Below are 23,432 nucleotides of genomic sequence, written 5' to 3'. Positions count from 1 at the left end.
ACACTATCTTCTGGACATTAAATGGTCACTGCATTCATGACCCCACAGTGGCCATAATTATTTGCACAAGACCTATACAATACAGGGCCCATCAACATGTTATCATGATTGATGGAAGAGGGAAGGATTAAAGGAGGGGGGAAGGAGAGATAAAATTAGTAAGAGGATCACTGTAAGTTGGAGGCCACCCTGAGACTACATAGTGAATTCCAGGTCATTCTGGGCTAGAGCGAGGCTCTACCTCAAAAAATCAAAACAAAGCTGGGCATGGTGGCACATGCCTTTAATCCCAGCACTCGGGAGGCAGAGGTAGGAGGATCACCATGAGTTTGAGGCCACCCTGAGACTACAAAGTGAATTCCAGGCAGGCTGAACTAGAGTGAGACCCTACCTCAAAAAACAAAAAACAAAACAAAACAAAGAACAACAACAACAAAACCCTAAAACTAAAAATGGACCATTTTCTGATGATCTGAATAAACATTTCTCCATAGATTAGTCAGAAAGACATAGTAGTATATACATCTGTAAGTTTATAGGCCATCTTAGGCTACAAAATGAGATCCTGTCTTAAAATCACAAAACTAAACAAAGAAACATAAGAATTTATAATAAAAAAAGAGCTGAGTGTGATAGCACATGTCTTTAATTCCAGCATTTAAGAGGCAGAGGCAGGAGGACTGCTGTGAGTTTAAGGCCAGTCTGGGACTACAAAGCGAGTTCCAGGTCAGCCTGGGTTAGAATGAGACCCTACCATTGGGAAGAAAAAAAAAAAGGATAAATAATTACATGAAAAGATGTTCAGTCATCTTAGGCATCAGGCAAATACCAATCATCCCACATGAGATTCCATCTCCACCCCAGTGAGGTTGTAGAGATCAGAGCTTTCATACACTTGTAATGGGATATAAAATGACATTGTTGCTTTGAAAACTGTAAATTCCCTGAAAGCCAAGTATGGAAATGCAATTCCTCCAGCAGCTCCACTTCTATACACCCAGCAGGACTGACAAAACACGTCCATATAAAAATGTGCACTCAGACATTCAGTGCAGCACTGTTTACAATAGCCCACATATAGAAACAAGTCAAATACCCATCAGTAGATGAACGGACAGACTACGTGAGGCAAACCCATACAACGGAATATTCTTCAGCAAGAGAAAGGAACTAAGTACTACTGACACACGCTATAATATAGATGAATCTTGAAAATGCTACATAAAATGATGTAAGTCAAGCTGGGTGTGGGGGTGCATGCCTCTACTCCCAGCATTAGGGAGGCAAAGGTAGGAGGATCACCATGAGTTCAAGACCACCCTGAGAATCCCAGGTCAGCCTGGGCCAGAGTAAGACTCTACCTCAACTCCCCCCCCCAAAAAAAAAGATGTAAGTCAGATTCAAAAAGACTAAGCAGAGATAAAGGATAAATATGTATAATCCTGTAATGTGAGAAACCTAAAACAGACAAATTAATAGAAAGTAAGATAGAGGTTACTAGGGCCAAGGACAAAGTGTAAAGGGAAGCTATTACTTAATGGGCACAGAGTTTCCATTTGGAAGAACAGAAAAGTTAGTTTTCAACATGTATAGCAATGATGATTGTGTAACACTGTGAAAACAATACCACTGAATTGTATACTTGAAAATAGTTATAAGAAAAAAATTATTACAAGGTTAAATTTTATGGCAGGCATGGGTGGCTAATACCTTTAATTCCAGCATTCAGGAGACTGAGGTAGGAGGATCATCTAGAGTTCAAGGCCAGCCTGGGCTACAGTCAACCCTGCCTCAAAAACCAAAAGAAAAAAAAAGGTTAAGTTTTATATTATATATATTTTACAATAATTGAAAGTCCAGCTGGGCATGGTGGTACACACCTTTAATCCCAGCACTTGGGAGGCCAAGGTAGGAAAATTGTTGTAAGATAGGGGCCAGCCTGAGACTTCACAGTGAGTTCCAAGTCAGCCTAGGCTACAGGGAGACCCTACCTCGAAAAAACAAAAAACAGAAACAAAACACCCAAATCAATGAAAGGTAACTATTTCCTTTTACAACCAAGCACCTTTAACTGCTGAGCCACCTCTCCAGCCCAATTATTTCCTTTTAAAATTAATGAAAATATTATTAGTATATTAGTCATAAAAACCTCAGAGTCCACCTATTCTTACCATTTCTTTTTTAATTAATTAATTAATTTTTTAATTTTTATTAACATTTTCCATGATTATAAAAAAATATCCCATGGTAATTCCCTCCCCCCACACTTTCCCCTTTGAAATTCCACTCTCCATCATATTACCTCCCCATCTCAATCATTGTACTTACATATATACAATATCAACCTATTAAGTACCCTCCTCCCTTCCTTTCTCCTTTATGTCTCCTTTTTAACTTACTGGCCTCTGGTACTAAGTATTTTCCTTCTCCTGCAGAAGTCTAATCATCTGTAGCTAGGATCCACATATGAGGGAGAACATGTGGTGCTTGGCTTTCTGGGCCTGTCTTACCACCATTTCTCTATCCCCTTGGCTTTAACCTTTATCAGGCCAGAGTCTTGCCTTCCACACTGTATAAAATCACTATTAAGACAGCTGTCTGTTACCAGGCATCTACAGATTTTCACGCATAAATTCATAAAACAGCTTCATTTCTCCACACTCTTCAGGACTTAAATAATGTCTTCATAAGTGTCCTTATCCCCATACTGGTGTTTCTTAGCTGGCTCCTGTGTTACCTACAGAAGTACTGAGCAAGGGAAAAAGACACCTCAAATATAAGATATTCAGGGGCCGTTCAGATCGATCTGAGATTGCTTAAGAAAGTCACCAAAGTCCCAGAGAAATAGCCAACATTTAGTGAAAAGAAATTACTGTATCATGAATACATATTATTTATTCTCATTTTCTTGATCACAATTGCAGGTTTTGCTTTGTTTTGACAATCTTTCTAAGTATGTAGGCCAGGCTAGTCTTACACTCACAATCCTGCTTTCAGTGGTGTGTGTTGGCCACCAAGCCTGGCTAGGAAACAGCCCTAGAACATGACTTGTCAGTGGTAAACCTGAAATTTAGTTGTTTATTAAAGTTCTTATTTCTCTTTAGTCATTATTACATAAAAGAAGCCAAGGATATAACTTAGTGCACCCTGACATAATAAATCAGCACAGGGTGGTTAAAGAAGTTAAGCAAGTTTATGAAGGCACCAGTAGGGTGGAAAGGTAATATCCACCAAAATAGAGTGTGAGAAAAGTAAGGTGGCAGCTAATAAAAGCAAGACTGAACTTGTTATTTTTGCATGCAGATAATATACACTGTGTGACCTGACATTCCTCTTGCTTTCTTGCTATGATTTAAAATATATATTTAATATTTTTATTTGTTTATTTACAAGGAGAGGAAGAGAGAGAGAGAGAGAGAGAGACAGAGGGAGAGAACAAGAGAAGAAAGACAGAATTGGTGCACTAGGGTCTCCAACCATTGCAAATGTACTCCTGATGCATGAGCCACTTTGTGCATCTGGCTTTCCGTGGGTACTGGCTTTACAGGCAAACACCTTAACCACTGAACCATCTCACTAGCCCCCCTTGCTTTGGTTTTAGCATGAAATATGTGGTATTTGGTAGATGCCAATAAAAACAGTCTGTATCCTGTGTTTGACTTGGTTCTCTTGACATTAAAGTTAAATCATTATCAGGTCATGGGCTGCCATTATATCATTCAGGCATTCTTGTTTGTGTTGAAGACTCAGGCATAAGTGAGATGTAGCTCTTTCCTTCAGGAAGCTCTCAGACCAGAGCTGGAGAGATGGCTTAGTGGTTAAGGCATTTGCCTATAAAGCCAAAGACTCTGGGTTCGATTCTGCAGGACCTACATAAGCCAGATGCACAGGGTGACGCATACGTCTAGAGTTCATTTGCAGTGGCTGGAGGCCCTGGCATGCCCTTTCTCTCCCTCCCTCTGTTTCTCTCTCAAATAAATAAATAAAATATATTTCAAACAATAACTTAAAAAAAAAGAAGCTCTCAGACCATTTCAAGAGATAGGTAAACTGCCAGAGAGTAGAATTCAGAAAGCAGCTGTGAAGACTTTCAGCATCAATTAGATTAAGAAACACTTAAGGCGTTAGTGAGGGTGTGTCTGTGTTTTCAGAGAGGATTAACTGAGGAAAGAAGACTTGCACAGCACCATCCCATGGGCTGGAGGCCTGTACCTAACAAAAAGGGGAGGAATGAGAGAGCCAAGGCAGCCCCCGAATTCCCGTACTTCCTGATTCACTCAGCTGTGAGCAAGCCAGTGCACACTCCCGCTGCCACCCTCAGAGCAGGAGCCCAAATAAACCCTTCCTCCCGTAAGCTACTTTTTGTCAGTATTTGGTAAAAGTGATGGGGGAAATAACTAACACAGTGTCATAATTAAAACTTAAGTGCTGTGGGATCCCAGCTGACGATACAGTAAGACTGGAAAAGTAGAAATTAAGGTAGTTTGGGAAAGATGATTACAGATGTTTCAAACAGAGGTTACAAGCAAAAGCATTCTACACAGAGGAAGTGGCGTGTAGCAGACTTTGAAGCACACAGGGAGGGGCTTGGTGGGCTCCAGGAGTGGCAAGAGTTCAGTGAGGCTGGGAAACAACGCAGAGAACATCAGATCAGGTGGACAGGGCTGCGTGAGCCAGTTATCTATGCTGCACAATAAGCCACCCAGGCTTAGTGGCTCAAAGCCAAGGCATGCCACTTTGCTCATGATTTGATGGGTTAGCATTCTGGGCCAAACTTGACTATTTACTGGTCTCTCATGCGGTACTCATGTGGATGTGGGCATGCTGTACAGTAGGGTGACAGCTTGCCCGCATGTCCAGGCCTAGCTGGGCTTCTTCACGTGGCAATACCATGTACTGAGACCACTAAGAAACTAAAATTTTCTAACTAAACTAAAAACTAAAAAATTAAAGCAGAGAGACTGATTGAGAGGGGGAGGGGATATGATGGAGAGTGGAGTTTCAAAGGGGAAAGAAGGGGGAGGGAGGGAATTACCATGGGATATTGTTTCAATTATGGAAGTTGTCAATAAAAAATTAAATTAAAAAATTAAAGCAGACCCACTTCTTTGTGAATACATCACTTCTGCCTTATTCTGTGCATCAAAAGTTACACTGGCAGCTTATGTTAAGGGATGGGTAAACAGATCTCATCTCTTGGAAAGAGCCACACAGGCACACCGCCAAGGGGCAGGTCGGTGGGGAATTGCAGCTCTCTGCAGTTTAGCATAGGGTATCAAGATCTGCATGCAAGGTAAACAGCATGGAGTTTAAGGAAAACAGGAAGCTACCAGAGATGTGTGTTTCATATCGTTTCAGAAATATTTTTCTAGGAATTTCATCTGTTATCTAATTGGTAATTGTTCATCAAATCCTTTTTAGTTTTTCAAGGTAGGCTCTCACTCTGGTCCAGGCTGACCTAAAATTCATTACGCAGTCTCAGGCTGGCCTCGAACTCACAGCAATCCTTCTACCTCTGCTTCCTGAATTCTGGGATTAAAGGCATGTGCCACTATGCCCAGCAATAGAATCCTTTTTTTTTTTTTAATTTTTATTTATTTATTTGAGAGCAACAGACACAGAGAGAAAGAGAGAGGGAGAGAGAGAGAATGGGCGCGCCAGGGCTTCCAGTCTCTGCAAACGAACTCCAGACGTGTGTGCCCCCTTGTGCATCTGGCTAACGTGGGACCTGGGGAACCGAGCCTCGAACCGGGGTCCTTAGGCTTCACAGGCAAGCGCTTAACCGCTAAGCCATCTCTCCAGCCCCCCCCTTTTTTTTAAGAATCCTTTTTAAAAATTTATTTATTTTAGAGAGAGAGTGTGAGAAAGAATTGGCATGCTAGGGCCTCAACCACTTCAATTAAACTCCAGACACTTGTGCCACCTAGTGGGCATGTGCAACCTTGCATCTGCCTCACCTTTGTGAGTCTGGCTTATATGGGATCTGAAGAGTTGAACATGGGTCCTTAGGCTTCACAGGCAAGCGCCTTAACTACTAAGGCATCTCTCCCGCCTGACAATACTTTTTGTTTCAGTGGTTGGTATAATCAGCTTTTTTTTTTAAAGACAGTGACTCAAGTAGTATTATAAGGCACCTCCAACTTGATATATAGTTGAGGATGACTTTAAACATTTTGTTTTTTGAGGTAGGGTCTCATTCTAACCCAGGCTGACTTGGAATTCACTATGTAGTCTCAGGCTGGCCTTGAACTCATAGCAATCCTCCTACCTCTGCCTCCCAAGTGCTGGGTTTAAAGGCATGTGTCACCACACCTGGCTGACTTTGAACTTTTTAAAAATCTATTTTATTTATTTGAGATAGGGACAGGGAGAGACAGGGAGAGGGGGGGAGAGAGAGAGGGAGAGAATGGGCATGCCCAGGCCTCCAGCCACTTCAAATGAACTCCGGACCCATGTGCCACCACGTGCATCTGGCTTACATGGGACCTGGAGAATTGAACCTGTGTCCTTAGGCTTTGCAGGCATATGCCTTAACTGCTAAGCCATCACTCCAGCCCAGAACTTTTTTTTTTCCCCACGTAGGGTCTCACTCTAGTCCAGGCTGACCTGGAATTCACTATGTAGTTTCAGGGTGGCCTCGAACTCATGGTGATCCTCCTACTTCTGCTTCTCGAATGCTGAAATCAAAGGCATGCACCATCACACCTGGCTCAGCAGAGAAAAGTAGAAAAGACACAGAGAGAAGGGTGTGCCAAGGCCTCCAGCCACTGCAAACAAATTCTAGACACATGAGCCACTTTGTGTATCTGGCTTTATGTGGTTCCTAGGGAATCGAACCTGAGTTGTTAGGTTTTGTAGGAAAATACCTTAACTGCCGAGCCATTTCTCCACCTGAAACTTTTTGTTTTTGATATTTCATGGTAAGGTTTCACTCTAGCTCAGGCTGTCCTGGAATTCACTATATAGTCTCAGGGTAGCTTTGAACTCATGGTGATCCTCTTACCTCTGGGCCCCCACACTGCCCCAAGTGCTGGGATTAAAGGTGTTCATCACCATGCCAGGCTTAAACATGTTTATTTATTTATTTTAAATTTTTTATTTTATTTATTAGAGAGAGAGAATGGGCACCACAGGCCTTCAGCTGCTGCAAACAAACTCCAGATGCGAGAATTGAACCTGAGTCCTTTGGCTTTGCTGGCAAGCGCCTTAACCACTAAGCTATTTCTCCAGCCGTGTTTATTTATTTTTTTAAGATTTTATTTTTATTTATTTAATTCTTAAGAGACGGAGAGGGAGAGAGAGAGAGGGAGGGAGAGAGAATGGGCACACCAGGGCCTCTAGACACTGCAACCGGACTCCAGACACATGTGCTACCATGTGCATCTGCCTTACGTGGGATCTGAAGAACTGAACTGGGGTCCTTAGGCTTCACAGGCGTATGCCTTAACTGCTAGGCCATCTTTCCAGCCCCGTGTTTATTTATTTTTAAAGCTTTTTTTTTGTTGTTGTTCATTTTTTATTTATTTGAGAGCAACAGACACAGAGAGAAAGACAGATAGAGGGAGAGAGAGAGAATGGGCGCGCCAGGGTTTCCAGCCTCTGCAAACGAACTCCAGACGCGTGCGCCCCCTTGTGCATCTGGCTAACGTGGGACCTGGGGAACCGAGCCTCGAACCGGGGTCCTTAGGCTTCACAGGCGAACGCTTAACCTCTAAGCCATCTCTCCAGCCCCCTTATTTATTTTTATAAGAGAGAATGAGTAGGTGTGCAGGGTGTCTAGCCACTGCAGTCGAACTCCAGATGTTGTGCCACCTTGTGCACGTGTGACCTTGTGTGCATGCATCACCTTGTATGTCTGGCTTACATAGGATCTTGGGAGTCTAACCTGGGCTTTTATATATATATGTGTGTGTGTGTGTGTGTGTGTGTGTGTGTGTGTGTGTGTGTGTATGTATGTATATATATAGTATTATATGTTTATTTGTTAGCAAGAAAGAGAGAGAGAATGGCCATGCCAGGGCCTCTAACCACTGCAAACAAATTCCAGACGCATGTGTCACCATGTGCATTTGTCTTACATGGGCTCTGGGGAGTCAAACCTGGGCCCTTAATCTTTGCAGGCAAGTGCGTTAAATACTAAGCTATTTCTCTAGCAACCTTAAACTTTTGATCCTCAATTGTGCTGGAATTACAGACATGGGACATTATACCTGGCTTTTTTTTGGTCAATTTTTTTAGAGATTTATTTTTATTTATTTGAAACAGAGAGATGGGGAGAAAGAGATAGTGAGTGAGGATGGGCGCGCCAGGGCCTGTAGCCACTGGAAATGAACTCCAGACACAAGTGCCACCATGTACATCTGGCTTACGTGGGACCTGGAGAATTGAACCTGGGTCTGCTAAGCCATTTCTCCAGCCCTAGCTTTTTTTTGTTTTGTTTTGGTGATCCTATCTCTGCCTCCTGAGTGCTGGGATTAAAGGCATGAGTCACCACACCTGGCTTTTCTTTCTTTCTTTCTTTTTTAATTAACTTGCAAGCAGAGAGAGAGAGAAGAGACAGACAAACAGAGAATGGGCATGCCAGGGTGACAAGGCCTCTAGCTGCTGCAAATAAAGTCCAGATATGTGTGCCCCTTCTGCATTGGGCTTATGTGGGTCCTGGGAAATCGAACCTGGGTCCTTTGGCTTCACAGGCAAGTGCCCAACCATCTCTCTAGCCCCCACCTAGGCTTTTTTGTTTTGTTTTGTTTTCTGAGGTAGGGTCTTGCTCTAGCCTAAGCTTGACCTGGAATTCACTATGTAGTCTCAGAGTGGCCTTGAACTCACAACAATCTTCCTACCTCTGCCTCCCAAGTGCTGGGATTAAAGACATGCACCACTATACGTGGCTTTTCTGTAGGTTTTTGAGGTAGGGTTTCACTCTAGCCTGGCTGACCTGGAATTCAACATGTAGTCTCAGGGTGGCCTCATACTCACAGTGATCCTCCTTCCTCTGCCTCCTGAGTCCACCAATTTTTTTTTTTTAGGTCTAGAGGCTTACTAGATTAAAGAAGGAAAGAGGAGAGAGTATGAAGAGCTCCTGCCCATAAGAAGAAGGCAGGAGGGGTAAAATCCCTACACCTAGATTTTGAACCTTTTATTAACTGCCATAAATCTTGCTATCTGTGCTATATTCCAGGAAGTTTCTTTATTCTTCTAAAATATATTATTTTTAAAATATTTTTATTTATTTGCAAGCAAAGGGGAGAGAGGGAGAAGAAGAGACAGAAAGAATGGGTGTGCCAGGGCCTCTAGCCGCTGGAAACAAACTCCAGATGCATGTATCACTTTGTACACCTGTCTTTATTTGGGTATTGGGGAATTGAGCTCGGGTTGTTAGCCTTTACAGGCAAGTAAGCCATCTCTCCAGCTCAAAATTTTATTTTTTATCTGAGTCAAAACTTGCTTTACTTATTTAGTTGAGAGAGAGTGAGAAAGAGGCAGATAGAGACAGACAGAATGGGCGCATCAGGGCATCTAGCCGCTGCAAATGAACTCCAGATACACGTGTCACCTCATGCATCTGGCTTTAGTTGGGTATTGGGGAATCAAGCCTGGCTCCTTTGGCTTTGTAGGCAACTGCCTTAGCCACTAAGGCATCTCTCCAGCCCTATTTTTTTTTTTGAGGCAGGATTTTGCTAAGTAGCTCTGGCTGGCCCGGAACCCACAACCGAACAATGCTGTCCACCTTGCAGCGGTCCTTCCGCACTGTCTCCCGAGGGCTGTGGTTGCAGGTGTGTGATACCATACCCGGCCCAAACCGCTTTTTGTTTTGTTTTTTAGTTCTTTGAAGGTAGGGTCTCACTCTAGCCCAGGCTGGTCTGAAACTCACTCTGTAGTCCCAGGCTGGCCTCGAACTCACAGCCATCTTCCCTATCATGCTTGGCACGGCTCCTGGCACCTGGAAGCTCCGTGAGGTTGGCTGAAAGCAGTAGGAAAGTCAGTGGCATCTTACCTTGGTGATGTCCGTGTGGTCTTTGAGCCCGTTGGTCATGCACCAGTACCGCCACACATTCAGGGCGTAGCGCGTGGCTTTGGTGGTGTTTGGGCTTACTGCACTGGTACACAGATCATTCAAGTCATCATTAATATTAAAGACAGGAAATTTGTTGAGTTTAGTAGAATAAGCTAGAAACAAAAACAACAAAAGCATTAAAATAATTTGCTATTCCCCATTTTTGAGAATAGGTTGGATCATGTTAAATGACAAAGAACTCCTAAAAGATACTCTAAAAAGTGAAATTTCTATCAAGTTTACATATACTAGGGTAAGTAGGGAAAGCTGAATCAGTGCAGTAAGGTTGTATATAATCCTGGTTATTTTGCATGTATACTGAGTGGATCCATTAATGGGAGGAAAATTCATGCTGGAAAAAAAGTCCTAAAATTTTCACAAGAAAAAAGCCCCAGCATTTGCATTAATACCACCACCAAAAGTGAGGAGGAAGTGGGAAGGGAGGAAGGAAAGAAAAGAAGAAGAGGAGGGAGATTACATATCTTTAGCATACAGGAACGCTCTCAAATTCCTGTGTACCATCAGGGGCAGGCTTAAGTGGAGCTATCATATTGCTTTAATTTTTCCTAAAGTAATAAAGAGATGGCTTATTGTACAAACCATCAACTGGCTTCAAGTCAGATGGAAGGTTAAGTGAGAGAAATACTAGGAGAAAGGAGGAATACTCCAGAGGGGCCACCCTGAGACTACATAGTTAATTACAGGTCAACCTGGCCCACAGTGCGACCCTACCTCGGAAAAAAAAAAAAAAAAAAAAAGGAAACCAGTCTTCTTTTGGTTGCTCGTCCCTCCTGAACATCCAGGTCCCTGCTGCGGCAAGCCCCCTCCTCCGACATGGCTTCTCTACCCCCTCCTGTCTCCCATATGGAAGAAGATCTCTGTATCTTCCTTTTTCTTTCCTTCTCTTAATCTAAAAAAGTCTCTTTAAGCCTTAAAAAAAAATAAAGGAAGCCAAACTTCTACTCCACAATGAAACAGATAAAGAATTTATACTTATAGAAAGAGAAATAAATTGTGTGAAAACAACCGAATATATGTGTCCACTTATTTTGGCTTTTTTTTTTTTTTTTTTTTTTTTGGCACGGAGAATTAAACCTTGGGTCTTGTGCATACTAGAGAAGACATCCCAAGCCCTGTTTTTATTTGAGACAAGATCTTACTAAGTTGCCCAGGCTGGCTTTAAACTTACTCTGTAGCCCACGTTAGTCTTGAACTTGCAATCATGCTTTAGCCTGCTAAGTAGTTTGTTTTATAAATGTGTGTCCTCATGGCCAGTTTATTGTGGTGTTAGGGATGCAACCCAGGGCCTCATGCAGGTTAGGCAAGAACTCTACCAACTGAGCTCCACCCCCAGTCCTATGACTGTGTTTAAACATTCAATTATACTTATTAATAAACTGCCTTTTCAACTGTGGAACCTTGATGATGCCCCTGCTCCTCCTCCACCAGGGTGGCACATGTTGGAAGAGCTATGGGGGGTGGGTGGACCTTGTGGTACAGTGTGTTCTAAGGACTTTCAGATCGGAATGGTTCTGTTGGTCCATACACGTTACTGTGTAACATCACTGCCATCCGTGCAAGTGCTGGCAAGCACAGGGTGGGAAGCGAGGGCAATGTGCTGTGGCAGGCCACCCTTAGGGTCAGACAGGAAAGAAGATACATCCTACAGATAACTCTGGGTAGTTCCACTGGACACTGACGGAGGGGAAGCAGCTATGAGCAAACTTCTAACCCCCACCTCTCGAGTCACATCATCGCCATATACGAGTCAGGGAGCTCCCAGTTTCCCTGCTGGTTCCCAGTGGGCACATCTATTTAGGAACACTTCTTCAGCCACTCATTACTGCTCACTGCAGCACACTTACATAGCACTGTGCCCAATTATTATTTGCTTGAAACAGCTCTGTCCAAATGTATGCCTTAACAGCACTGGATTCCTAAAAGCTACTACTACTATTAATGTAGCATGGAAACCAACACAACTTGGCAGTTGGGTAGAGCGAGTAGCATGGAAGCCACCAAGCTACAGCAATCAATTCTATGTTCCCTACTCAGTCCCTGAATATACAATTAACTCAAAATCAGCCGAAAAAAAGTTAAAACATCACAAATACATCAGTAGAAATATGCAGGAAAATAAGAATACTACTAGAAATGATATGATAAATATGTTCTTTCTGAAGAATTAAAAAATCCAAAGGATTACAATATATTTCAAGTTGAGTGCTAAAGACAATAATATTTATCAAAGTTCTAAGATGCAGTCACTGCATGCCTAAAGAGAAAATGACAGCATTAACTATAGAGATTTGAGAAGAAAGGCTGGATATCAACCATGTTAAGAAATTATGAGAGCCAGAGTGAGACCCTAACTCGAAAAACCAAAAAAAAAAAAAAAAGAAATTATGAAACAGGTATGCTTAAAATAAGCTGGAGGATGAAAATGAAAACAGAAATCAGTGAAATAGGAAACAAATTTATAATAAAAAGTAATACTGAGATGAGTTTGAAATGACAAAAGCGATTTTCACCAGAAGTGAAAATCAATGCTGCAAATCATGCAAACTATAAAACAACAGGTGACATTATCAACAACTTGATGTCAATGAATCTGAAAATTAGCAACTATCTAAAAAGCCATAACTTAACAAACAGACTAAGAAATATAATGTTTGAATAGTATTCCACATCTTAAAGAAACAGAATCTACAGCAAAATGCTCAGAAAGACATATTCAGGTTTAGATGGATTTCACTAGAAAATCCTAACATTGAAGAAACAACAAGGCTGGAGAGATGGCTTAGCAGTTAAGGCACTTGCCTGCAAAGTCAAAGGACCCAAGTTTGGTTCCCCGGGACCCACATAAGTCAGATGCACAAGGTGGCACATGTGTCTGGAATTCATTGGTATTGGTGGCTGGATGCCCTGCATGCCCATTCTCTTTCTCCCTCTCTCTCTCCCTCCCCTTCTCTTTCTCCTTACCATTCTTGCTCTCAAATAAATAAATAAAGATAAAATATTAAAAAAAAGAAACAATAACAGGGAGCCAGCATGGTGGCGCACCCCTTTAATCCCAGCACTCGGGGTGGGGGGGGGGAGATAATCTCCATGAGTTCGAGGCCACCCTGAGACTAAATAGTGAAATCTAGGTCAGCCTGGGCTACAGTGAGACCCTACCTCAAAAAACCAGAAAAAATAAAAATAAAAAATTAACAGTAACAGGCTGGGTGTGGTGGTGCACACCTTTAATTCCAGCATTCAGGAGGCAGAAGTAGGAGGCCAATATGGGACTACAGAGTGAGTTCCAGGTCAGCCTGGGTTCAGAGTGAGACCCTACCTTGAAAAAAACAAACAACAACAACAAACAAAAACAAAAACCAATAACAAAACTATAAAACTCTGTTAATGATCAGGGAGAGTGACTAGATCATTTCTTTTATAAAACACACAACTTGGGCTAGAAAGATGGTTTAGCGGTGAAGACACTTGCCTGAGAAGCTTAATAACCCAAGTTCAATTCCCTAGTACCCAAATATGCCAGATGCACAAGGTGGCGCATGCATTTGGAGTTCATTTGCCTCTTTCTCTCTCTCAAATAAATAAATAAAAATAAAAACATACAACTTTTCCATCAAAATAAAAGAACTACAAAAATGAAAGAAAATTATAGCCAGTGCCAGCACCTTATACAGACACAAAAATCATTAAAACAATGAGGGCTGGCTCCGTGATTAAGGCATTTGCCTGCAAAGCCAAAGGACCCAGGTTCAATTCCCGAGGACCCACGTTTAGCCAGATGCACAAGGGGGTGCACGTGTCTGGAGTTTGTTTGTAGTGGCTGGAGGCCCTGGCGTGCCCATTCTTTCTCTCTCTCTCTCTCTCTCTCTGTGAAATAAATAAATAAATAAATATTAAAAAAAAACAATGAGCAAATTGAATCCCTACTTTACACCATAAACCTAATAAGAAAACAATCTCAAATGAAATCATAAACTGTACATGGTAAAATAAACTTCTACAAGAATCTTAGGGGACCAGCCAGGTATGGTGGTGCATATCTGTAATCTCAGCACTTCAGAGGTGTAGATAGGAGGACCAAAAGTTCATGTCATCCTCAGCTATGCTAGCGACTTCAAATCTAGCCTGGGTACATGGGTCTCTGTCTCAAAAAAAAAAAGCAAAATAAAACAAGAGATGTCTCCCTGAGTAAGATTGTTTGCTGTGAAAACATGATGAACTTAGTTCAATTTCTAGCACCCATTAAAAAGGCCAGGCATGGCTGTGCATGTCTATAACCCCAGTGCTAACGATGGCAGAGACAGGAGATCACTGGGACAGTCCCTGTCAGTGAGCTCCGGGTTCAGTGGAGTGAAAAATAAGGTGGAAGAGTGATAAGAAGAGGACACTGATGTTCTCTAGTTTCTACACGCTCTTTTTAAAAAGCGTTTTATTTTTTATTTATATTTATCATTGTTAGAGAGAGAGAGAGAGACAGAGAGAGAGGGAGGGAGGGAATGGGCCCATCAGGGCCACCAACTGCTAGAAACAAACTACAGACGCATGTACCACCCTGTGCATCTGGTTTATGTGGGTCCTGGGGAATTGAACTTGGGTCCTTTGGCTTTGCAGGCAAGCGCCTTAACAGCTAAGCTGTTTCTCTAGCCCTCCACATGGTCTTGTACCATGTGTGCTTATGTGCATACACTGTGTGCACACATACATACCACAAACAGAAAGGATAATTACAGATCAGTTTTAGTAGTTTGGAGTAGCTGAATATTTTTAAACAGAACATAATATCAATACAAAAATTAATTGGATTCTATAAAAATTAAAAGCAGTTATCTATCAAAATACATAAGGAGAGGGCTGGAGAGATGGCTTAGCGGTTAAGCGCTTGCCTGTGAAGCCTAAGGACACCGGTTCGAGGCTCGATTCCCTAGGACCCACGTAAGCCAGATGCATAAGGTGGTGCATGCATCTGGAGTTCGTTTGCAGTGGCTGGAGGCCCTGATGCACCCATTCTCTCTCTCTATTTGCCTCTTTCTCTCTCTATCGCTCTCAAATAAATAAAAATAAAAACAAAAAATTTTAAAAAATACATAAGGAGGTAAAAAAGCAAGCCACATACCAAGAAAAGATATTTACCATGGATTTGTTTTACTAACCAATTACAAAGCAGATAGTACAGTTAAAAGTGAACAACACTTAAATGAATCTCAAACACATTAGAATGTTCCAACAACATATCTTCCCTGAAAAACAAAGCCTGCAAATATGAGCAGTTGGTGAGGAATACTTCTTACTCTGATAGTATTCGCCATATATGCCACTTCTGAATGTAATTGGCAGTATCTACTGACGTTGAGCATTTGTCTATCCTGTTCTCCAGTAATCCTATTCCCAAATATAAACCAACAGAAGCGTGCACCTATCCATACCAAAAGGCATATATGAATGCTCATAAAAACATAACAAATAAATAGCTCCAAACTGGAAATTATTATTGTTATTTTATTTACTTTTTTCGAGGTAGGGTCTCCCTCTATCCCAGAGTTGACCTGAAATTCACTATGTAGTCTCAGGGGGACCTGAACTCATGCCATCCTCCTACCTCTGCCTCCCACATGCTGGGATGAAAGGCGTGTGCCACCACACCTGGCTCTGGAAATTATTTTGGGTTTTTGAGGTAGGGTCCTACTCTAGGCCAGTTCTAAAATTATTTTGTTCATTAAAAAAGAAAAAAACAGAGCTGGACGTGGTGGCACACGCCTTTACTCCCAGCACTCGGGAGTCAGAGGTAGGAAAATTGCCATGAGTTTGAGGCCACCCTGAGACTACAGAGTGAATTCCAGGTCAGCCTGGGCCAGAGTGAGACCCTACCTTGAAAAAACAAAACAAAACAAAACAAAACAAAACAAAACAAAACAAAACAAAACACAGGGCTGGAGGGATGGCTTAGTGGTTAAGGCAGTTGCCTGCAAAGCCAAGTGAACCAGGTTCGATTCCTCAAGACCCATGTTAACCAGATGCAGAAGGGAGTGCACACATCTGTAGTTCGTTTTCAGTGGCTGGAGGTCCTGGTGCACGCATTCTCTCTCTCTCTTCTTCCCTCCCTCCCTCTTTCTCTGTCAAATAAATAAATAAAAATTAAATATTTTTTTTTTAAAAAACAAGCCAGGCATGGTGGCACATGCCTTTAATCACAGCACTTGGGAGGCAGAGGTAGAATTGTCCTGAGTTTGAGGCCCCCCTAAGACTACATAGTGAATCCCAGGTCCACTTGAGCTAGAGTGAGACCCTACCTCAACAAACAAACAAACAACAATAATAAAAACTCAGCAGGACATGGGTGGCACACACCTTTAATCCCAGCACTTGGAAGGCAAAGGTAGGTGGACTGCTGTGAGTTCGAGGCCACCCTGAGACTACAGAGTGAATTCCAGGTCAGCCTGGTCTAGGGTGAAACCCTATCTCAATAAAACAAAACAAAAAACAAATCAACTCTTTTTGCATATATGTATGTATATGTATATGTATATGTATATGTATATGTATATGTATATGTATATGTATATGTATATGTATCTCAGATGTGGGCTGAAGAGATGGCTCAACAGTTAAGGGTGCTTGCTTGCAAACTCTGCTGGCCTGGGTTCAATTCCTCAGCAACCATGGGAAGTCAGATGTACAAAGTGGCACATTTGTCTGGAGTTTGTTTGCTGTGGCAAGAGGCCCTGACCTGCCCATTCTCTCTCTCTCTCTTTCCCTCACAATATTTTTAAAATTTTGAAAAAAGAAAAAAGAAAAAAAAAACTTTGAAAATACAGCCAGGTGTGGTTGTGCACACCTTTAATCCTAGCACTCAGGAGGCAGAGGTAGGTAAATTCAAGGCTACCCTGAGACTACATAGTGAATTCCATATCAGCCTGGGCTAGAGTGAGACTACCTTTGACAAAATTTGACAAAAGACAATCTACAGAGTGGGAGAGGAGATTGGTACCAAGTATATACAAATATTTACTTCCATATTTTTTTCTTTTTGGTTTTTTGAGGTAGGGTCTCACTCTAGCTCAGGCTGACCTGGAATTAACTATGTAGTCTCAGGGTGGCCTTGAACTCATGGTGATCCTCCATCCTCTTCTTCCTGAGGGCTGGGATTAAAGGAATGTGCTACTGTACCCAACTACTTCCATTTTTTTTGTTGTTCTTTTTTTTTTTACTTCCAGTTTTTAAATATATTTTATTTATATATTTATTTAGAGAGATAGACAGAGACTGGGCATGCCAGAGCCTTCAGCCACTGCAAATGAACTCCAGAGGCATGTGCTACCTTGTGCGTCTGGTTTACATGGGTCCTGGGATATTAAACCTGGATCCTTTGGCTTTGCAGATAACTGCCTTAACCACTAAGCCATCTCACCAGCCCATACTTCCATTTCATTTTTTAATTTTTTTTTTTGAGGTAGGGTCTCCTCTAGCTCAGACTGACCTGGAATTCAATATGTAGTCTCAGGGTGGCCTTGAACTCATGGCAATCCTCCTACCTCTGCCTCCTGGGTGCTAGGATTAAAGGCTTGTGCCACCATACCTGGCTTCCATACTTCCACTTTAAAACAACAGTCCACTCTGAAAATGTTTGCCATCAAATTCAGTGTTTGCTTTTAAAACTATGTTTTGAGGGCTGGAGAGATTGCTTAATGGCTAAGGTGCTTGCCCACAACGTCAAAGGATCCAGGTTTGATTCCTCAGGACTCATATAAGTCAGATGCACAAGGTGGTCTGAAGTTCATTTCTAGAGGCTAGAGGCCCTGGTGCACCCATTCTCTCTCAAATAAATTAAAAAAAAAAAACAAAACCTATTTTTCAAGGTGATATATTATTAACATTAAATATTTTATATATATTAGCCATTTTAGTCACATGCAATCCGTTTTAAAATTATTAGGCTGGGAATGGTGGCACATGCCTTTAATCCCAGGACTTGGGAGGCAGAGGTAGGAGGACTGCTGTAAGTTTAAGGCCACCCTGAGACTACATAGAGAATTCCAGGTTGGCCTGGGTTACAGTGAGAACCTGTTTCAAAAAACCAAAAAAATAAAATAAAATAAAAATTAAAATAGGGCTGGAGGGATAGATAGCTTAGTAGTTAAGGTGCTTGCCTGCAAAGCCAAAGGGCCCAGGTTCAATTCCCCAGGACCCACATAATACAGATATGGAAGGTGATGCATACGCTTAGAGTTTGTTTGCAGTGGCTGGATGCCCTGACATGCCCATATTCTTTTTCTCTCTCAAATAAATAAATAAATATTTTTAAAAATTTTAAATGAAACTTTTAAGAAAATATTTTGATTTGTAAATATTACTCAACTTGAACTCTATCCTTTCCCACTAGGCAAATAAAACTTCATCCCATTTGAAATATCTAGCTTGCAAATATATTTAAAGATGGGCTTCTGGGCTACAGAGATGGCTTAGCAGTTAAGGCACTTGCCTGTGAAGCCTACAGACCCAGGTCTGATTCCCCAGTACCCACATAAGCCATATGCACAGGGTGGTGCATATGTCTGGAATTTGTTTTCAGTGGCTAGAGGCCCTGGTATGCCTTTTTATTCTTCTGTCTCTCTCCAATAAATAAATAATAAAATATAATATAAAAATATTTTAATAAAGATGGGCTTCTTATTTGTTAAAGCACTATAAAAATACAGCCTACCTTTTTGTAATTTTGATATAACCTAAATTACTATACACAAAAATATTCATTTCTGGGCTGGAGAGATGGCTTAGCGGTTAAGTGCTTGCCTGTGAAGCCTAAGGACCCCGGTTCGAGGCTCGATTCCCCAGGTCCCACGTTAGCCAGATGCAAAAGGGGGCGCATGCATCTGGAGTTCACTTGCAGTGGCCAGAAGCCCTGGGGCGCCCATTCTCTCTTTCTCTCCCTCTATCTGTCTTTCGCTCTGTGTCTGTCACTCTCAAATAAATAAATAAGTAATGGACAAAAAATATTAAAAAAAATATTCATTTCTATTTGGAACAATCAGCTGTGAGGAAAAATAGGCGAAATACAAAGACACAAACAAAATGTATTTGAATTTCTGCAGAATAACTATGAGTGTATTTTTGGGTGTCTATTATGATTTTAGTGACACAGTAAAGATGCTTGCACTTAAGCAACTTCAAAAAATTATTTTGAGGGGCCATTCTTACCTATTTTGTTCTAGAAACAATATCAATGTGTTGCAGGTAACAGACAGCATATGGAGAATCTAATATAACTAAACATATTTCCCAAAGAATAAGGAAAATTAGAACCTGACATGTACTTAGTTTAGTATAATTTGTATTTATTTAAAAATACACAAGGGATTATTAGAGCTCCACACAGACAGCAGACAAGCCTGGTGTGGTGCCACATACCTGTCATTCTAGCACTGGGGGTAGGGGCAGAAAAATCAGGAGTTTAAGGCCACCCTTGACTACATAAGATCCTGTCTCAAAAATACCAGCACCCCTAAATAAAAAAGAAAGCAGACGGAGTTGTTTCCAGTGGAGCCGTCTGCTCCTTACAGGACTTTCAGAGTGAGTCTGGGTCATTGTGCAGGAAGCCTGTGATTAAATCAGCTATGGATTTTTTGCTAAAGAACTTTATTACCCCATAGGGTATGTTTGAATAGTTATGTGCACAAATGTTTTCCATCCCAGGGCTACCCCTTGGTGGTCAGAACCACCTGTACATGGAGTGTTTGGCTCTGTGTGCACGGGCAACATCTGGGGCCACTGCAGAGAATTCCCGACAAGCAACTTGGTCTCATTCTAGCCTGCAATGACCCGGACTCCATACTTCCAGGCTGGCCTCAAACTCAGTGATACTCCTACCTCTACCTCCTGAGCATGGGGATTAAAGGCATGCACCACCATATCTGGTTCTATTTTATTTTCAAATGTAGTCTATGTTTTAAGTTGCTGGAGCTCCAAAAAAAAAAAAAAAAAAAAAAGGGAATCAGCCACTTTTGTAGAACGCAATTCGTTATGTGAATGAAGACTGGTCTTCATACCGAAATACAGACAGAACACTGCGAGTAAAGCATACTCTTCAGAGACACTGTTGACATATATTAGCTGATTTTATTGGATTGATTTTCTTATTTCCATAAGTTTTAGGCTGTACCAACAAACACCAAAAATAGAAAATTACACTACATTAGAGGCAAATGTTATACACATGATGGACTAGATTACTAGGACACAAAACTAGAATTTTAGTCAGAGCACAAGTATACAGACAGACAAGAAGCAAGACAGTGACTTGAGAAAAATGAATCCATTTTCATGTGAAAGGTTGGTGAGTAGCACAATAAAAATGAAACCAGTACCATACAGTCTTGCTCTCCAAAGTGCTCTGTTTGTACAAATATCCACGGGCAGAGGACAACTGACCAACAAAAGCAGTCACACATCCTAACACGTTAACACGTGTTTCCTTTCGTTGAATTCCCCTTCTCCCTTTCACAAAGTGGAACTGTAGGAGCTTTAAGAAGTTTTAAATATGATCTGAGTGAAACTGATAAAATATGCTTTTCCCTCTACATGAACAAATTAGAAGGAGGTAGAAGATATATAAAAAAGTGACAATCTATCAGTGGGGTAAGTAAACATACCCTCAAAGAATGGGAAAATTATTTCATAATTTTTTTCTAAGCATTAATCGTAATCATCGTTTTTTTTATAAGATGCCTGGTTTTAAATTACAGTGATTAAACTGATAAACCCATCTCTTTGTTTGTGTTTTCTGAGGTAGGGTCTCACACTATAGCCCAGGCTGAAACCCATCTTATTATTCCCAATTAAATTGTAAGGGACAGAGGGAAAGGAACCTTAGATGCATTCCTACGATTCCTAACAAAGACGGAAGACCTGGTTGAACTTGAACACAGTGCTCACTGTAAACCATCAGCACTCTTCATGTTGACAGGGCGAGTCGCACAGAAGTTCTGCAGAGCTCTAAGCATGCCCCAGTCATCCTCTTATCAACTTTCAGGCTGATGGGGTTTTAGCTAAATTTTCATATTCTAACACAAAAGATACAATCTATTATTCACCATGCAACTCATCTGGCAAACCTATGAATAATTTTAGCAGTGGTAATGTTTAAAGAATCCAGCACTAAAGAGGCAAAGTAGGAGGGTATGGTATTTGTGAGTTTGAGGCTAGCCTGGGCTACAGTGTTCTTGGAGAACCTGGACTAGTTCAGACCATGCCTCATAAACAAAAAAACAAAAAAGCTTAAAGACATTGTGGGGGAGGTAAAAACTATAAATTAAAAGCCTACTGAGTATACACATTCTTCCATTCAAAAACTGACCTAGACATAAAGGTCCCAGGCCAGAGAGACATGCTAAATAGAGAGAAGACTACAGGCGGGAAATGTCCAAGAACAGAATTCAAACACATGTGCATACTGCTACCTAAGAAAAAGTATTAATCATCAAGACAGATCATGGCATAATCCTTAGTGTCCAGAATATAAAAGTAATTTGTAGTACAAAGAGTGCCTGTAACCCCATGACACAGAAATCAAGAATCGCTTTTGTGTGACTCCAGGAGCGGGTGGCCAAGGGCAGAGCTTCTTCAACCAGAGTAACTTAAGTTCTTTTTATTGCTTTATCACTGCACTGAGGGAAGAACACTGAAACCCAGTCAGAAGCAGACTGTGGCAGAAAGGCTCACAGTTCAATCTGCCTTTGTTTTCCTTAAAGCAAAGAAATGGTGAGGGCCTTCGTGAAATTAGTTGTAATACTCTTCGAATTAAATCAATAATTTCAGCAACAATGTGTCCAAATATAGCATTGACTGTCACTATGTGTCTGACAATCACACAAAAAGCCTCTATGTAATTCAGGAGATTATCCCTTCATTAAAGAAGTCTTGTAATTATAAACCCATTGAACTGACAAAAGAAAACCCTGTAGTAAATGAGGAATTTTGGCATATTGGTGTAAAAAGGCTCTTTAGGAAGCAGCCCTTTTTAAAATGACAGTTTTACCTCCATTTTCAGAGAATAAATTAAGTATAATGGCATTTGCCCCCCTGCTGAACTCTTAACAAAGTGCAGTGGAGTTAATTTTTTAGAACACTTCTCAACCCACCTTCAGAGTCTGTGTTGAACTGAGGCAAGATGGGAAACCCCAGTAACTGGGCAGGTGAGCATGAAATATACTGAATAGGCCTATGCAAATACCAAATGCAAAACTTGACCCTGGGAACTATGTGGTGTCTATAGTCCCTTATGAATAAAATTAAACTACTGAGTATCCTTATAGATGCAATTCAAACAATGTGCCAAGAAAAACAACTATGATAACATATGTAGCTCAGTCTTCTGCTAAACCTTTCAGCCTAAAAGTATCAAGAGCAAGGAGAATATGTGCTCCACTGTCATTCTACTGGGTCTTTGTTTTCTATAAAAATGCTTAAGTCTCAAAGTTCTCAGAGTATTGGGAAAAGTAGAATTTCCTTCCTTTCCTCCCACACTCCCTTCCTTCTTCCTGTTTTTGGACAGAATTCACTTTCACAGAGTCAGGAACATGTGGACGAACAGCTGACTTAGCCTTCAATGACATATATGAAACAAGGTCTTCAAGTTTGGCACCACCTACCAATGACAATATTTCCTTCTGTAGTGGCCATTAACTGCTGGCTCAAAATATTCAACAACAAAGTCCATGCTTTCTCAAGTCACACATATAATGCAGTCTGGCACAGCCATGAAGCATAGTTTTTCAGTTTAACTACAAGTGAGAACAGCAATGGTTAACAATTCCACATCAACACCATAAACACATATGAAAGAGCACCTAACAACATGCAAAATCTCAACAATGACATCACCAAATAGCACACAATGCATAGAAACTGTAATGGTTTTTGGCAATTTTTTTTTGTAACAAATGCTTTATAAAACAGAATTTTTTCAGTTATAAATGCTATTTTAAAAGTTGTAATATCGTGGACTATAAATATAAAAAGTTCAATTGGATAAAGCTAATCTGAGTGGATTCCATAATATTAAACATGGACTTGCTACTTCAGTATAAATAACCAATTATAAATTAATTAGTAGTGGAAGCACATTAAGATATTCAATTTATAAAATTTAGGAATACAGAACATAAACAGGCATAAGAATCACTCAAATATTGTTTGAACAACTACTGTTAGGATTCTATATTGCTCATGTCTTCCAAATTCTACTTACCACAAACAAGTATACTAGGCCAAAGCGTTTTGTTAAAACTCTTATTGAAATAAGTGCAAAATGGTAAAAATGCTAATTCCAGTGTAATACCAAACATTAAAAGTCTAGCAAAATCCAACG

General features: G+C 41.0%; 1 protein-coding gene across 3 annotated transcripts in view; it reads right to left on the bottom strand.

Moving 5' to 3' along the window:
- The window catches only part of Kiaa1958 (KIAA1958 ortholog), a 176,519-nt gene that overhangs the window by 6,088 nt on the left and 146,999 nt on the right, over positions 1-23,432 (bottom strand). For 2 of the 3 annotated variants that reach the window (XM_045133394.1, XM_045133390.1), the window contains one exon: positions 9,995-10,167. In XM_045133394.1, coding sequence (XP_044989329.1) covers positions 9,995-10,167 — 173 coding nt within the window. Of the gene's footprint in view, positions 1-9,994; positions 10,168-23,432 lie in introns of those variants that run through there. The other variant, XM_045133387.1, reaches the window with a different exon arrangement.

The sequence above is a fragment of the Jaculus jaculus genome, chromosome 1 (assembly GCF_020740685.1).
Source record: "Jaculus jaculus isolate mJacJac1 chromosome 1, mJacJac1.mat.Y.cur, whole genome shotgun sequence".
NCBI classification, from domain to species: Eukaryota; Metazoa; Chordata; class Mammalia; order Rodentia; family Dipodidae; genus Jaculus; species Jaculus jaculus.
Note: the sequence above shows the minus strand (reverse complement) of the source record. Positions and strands in the feature narration are given on the sequence as shown.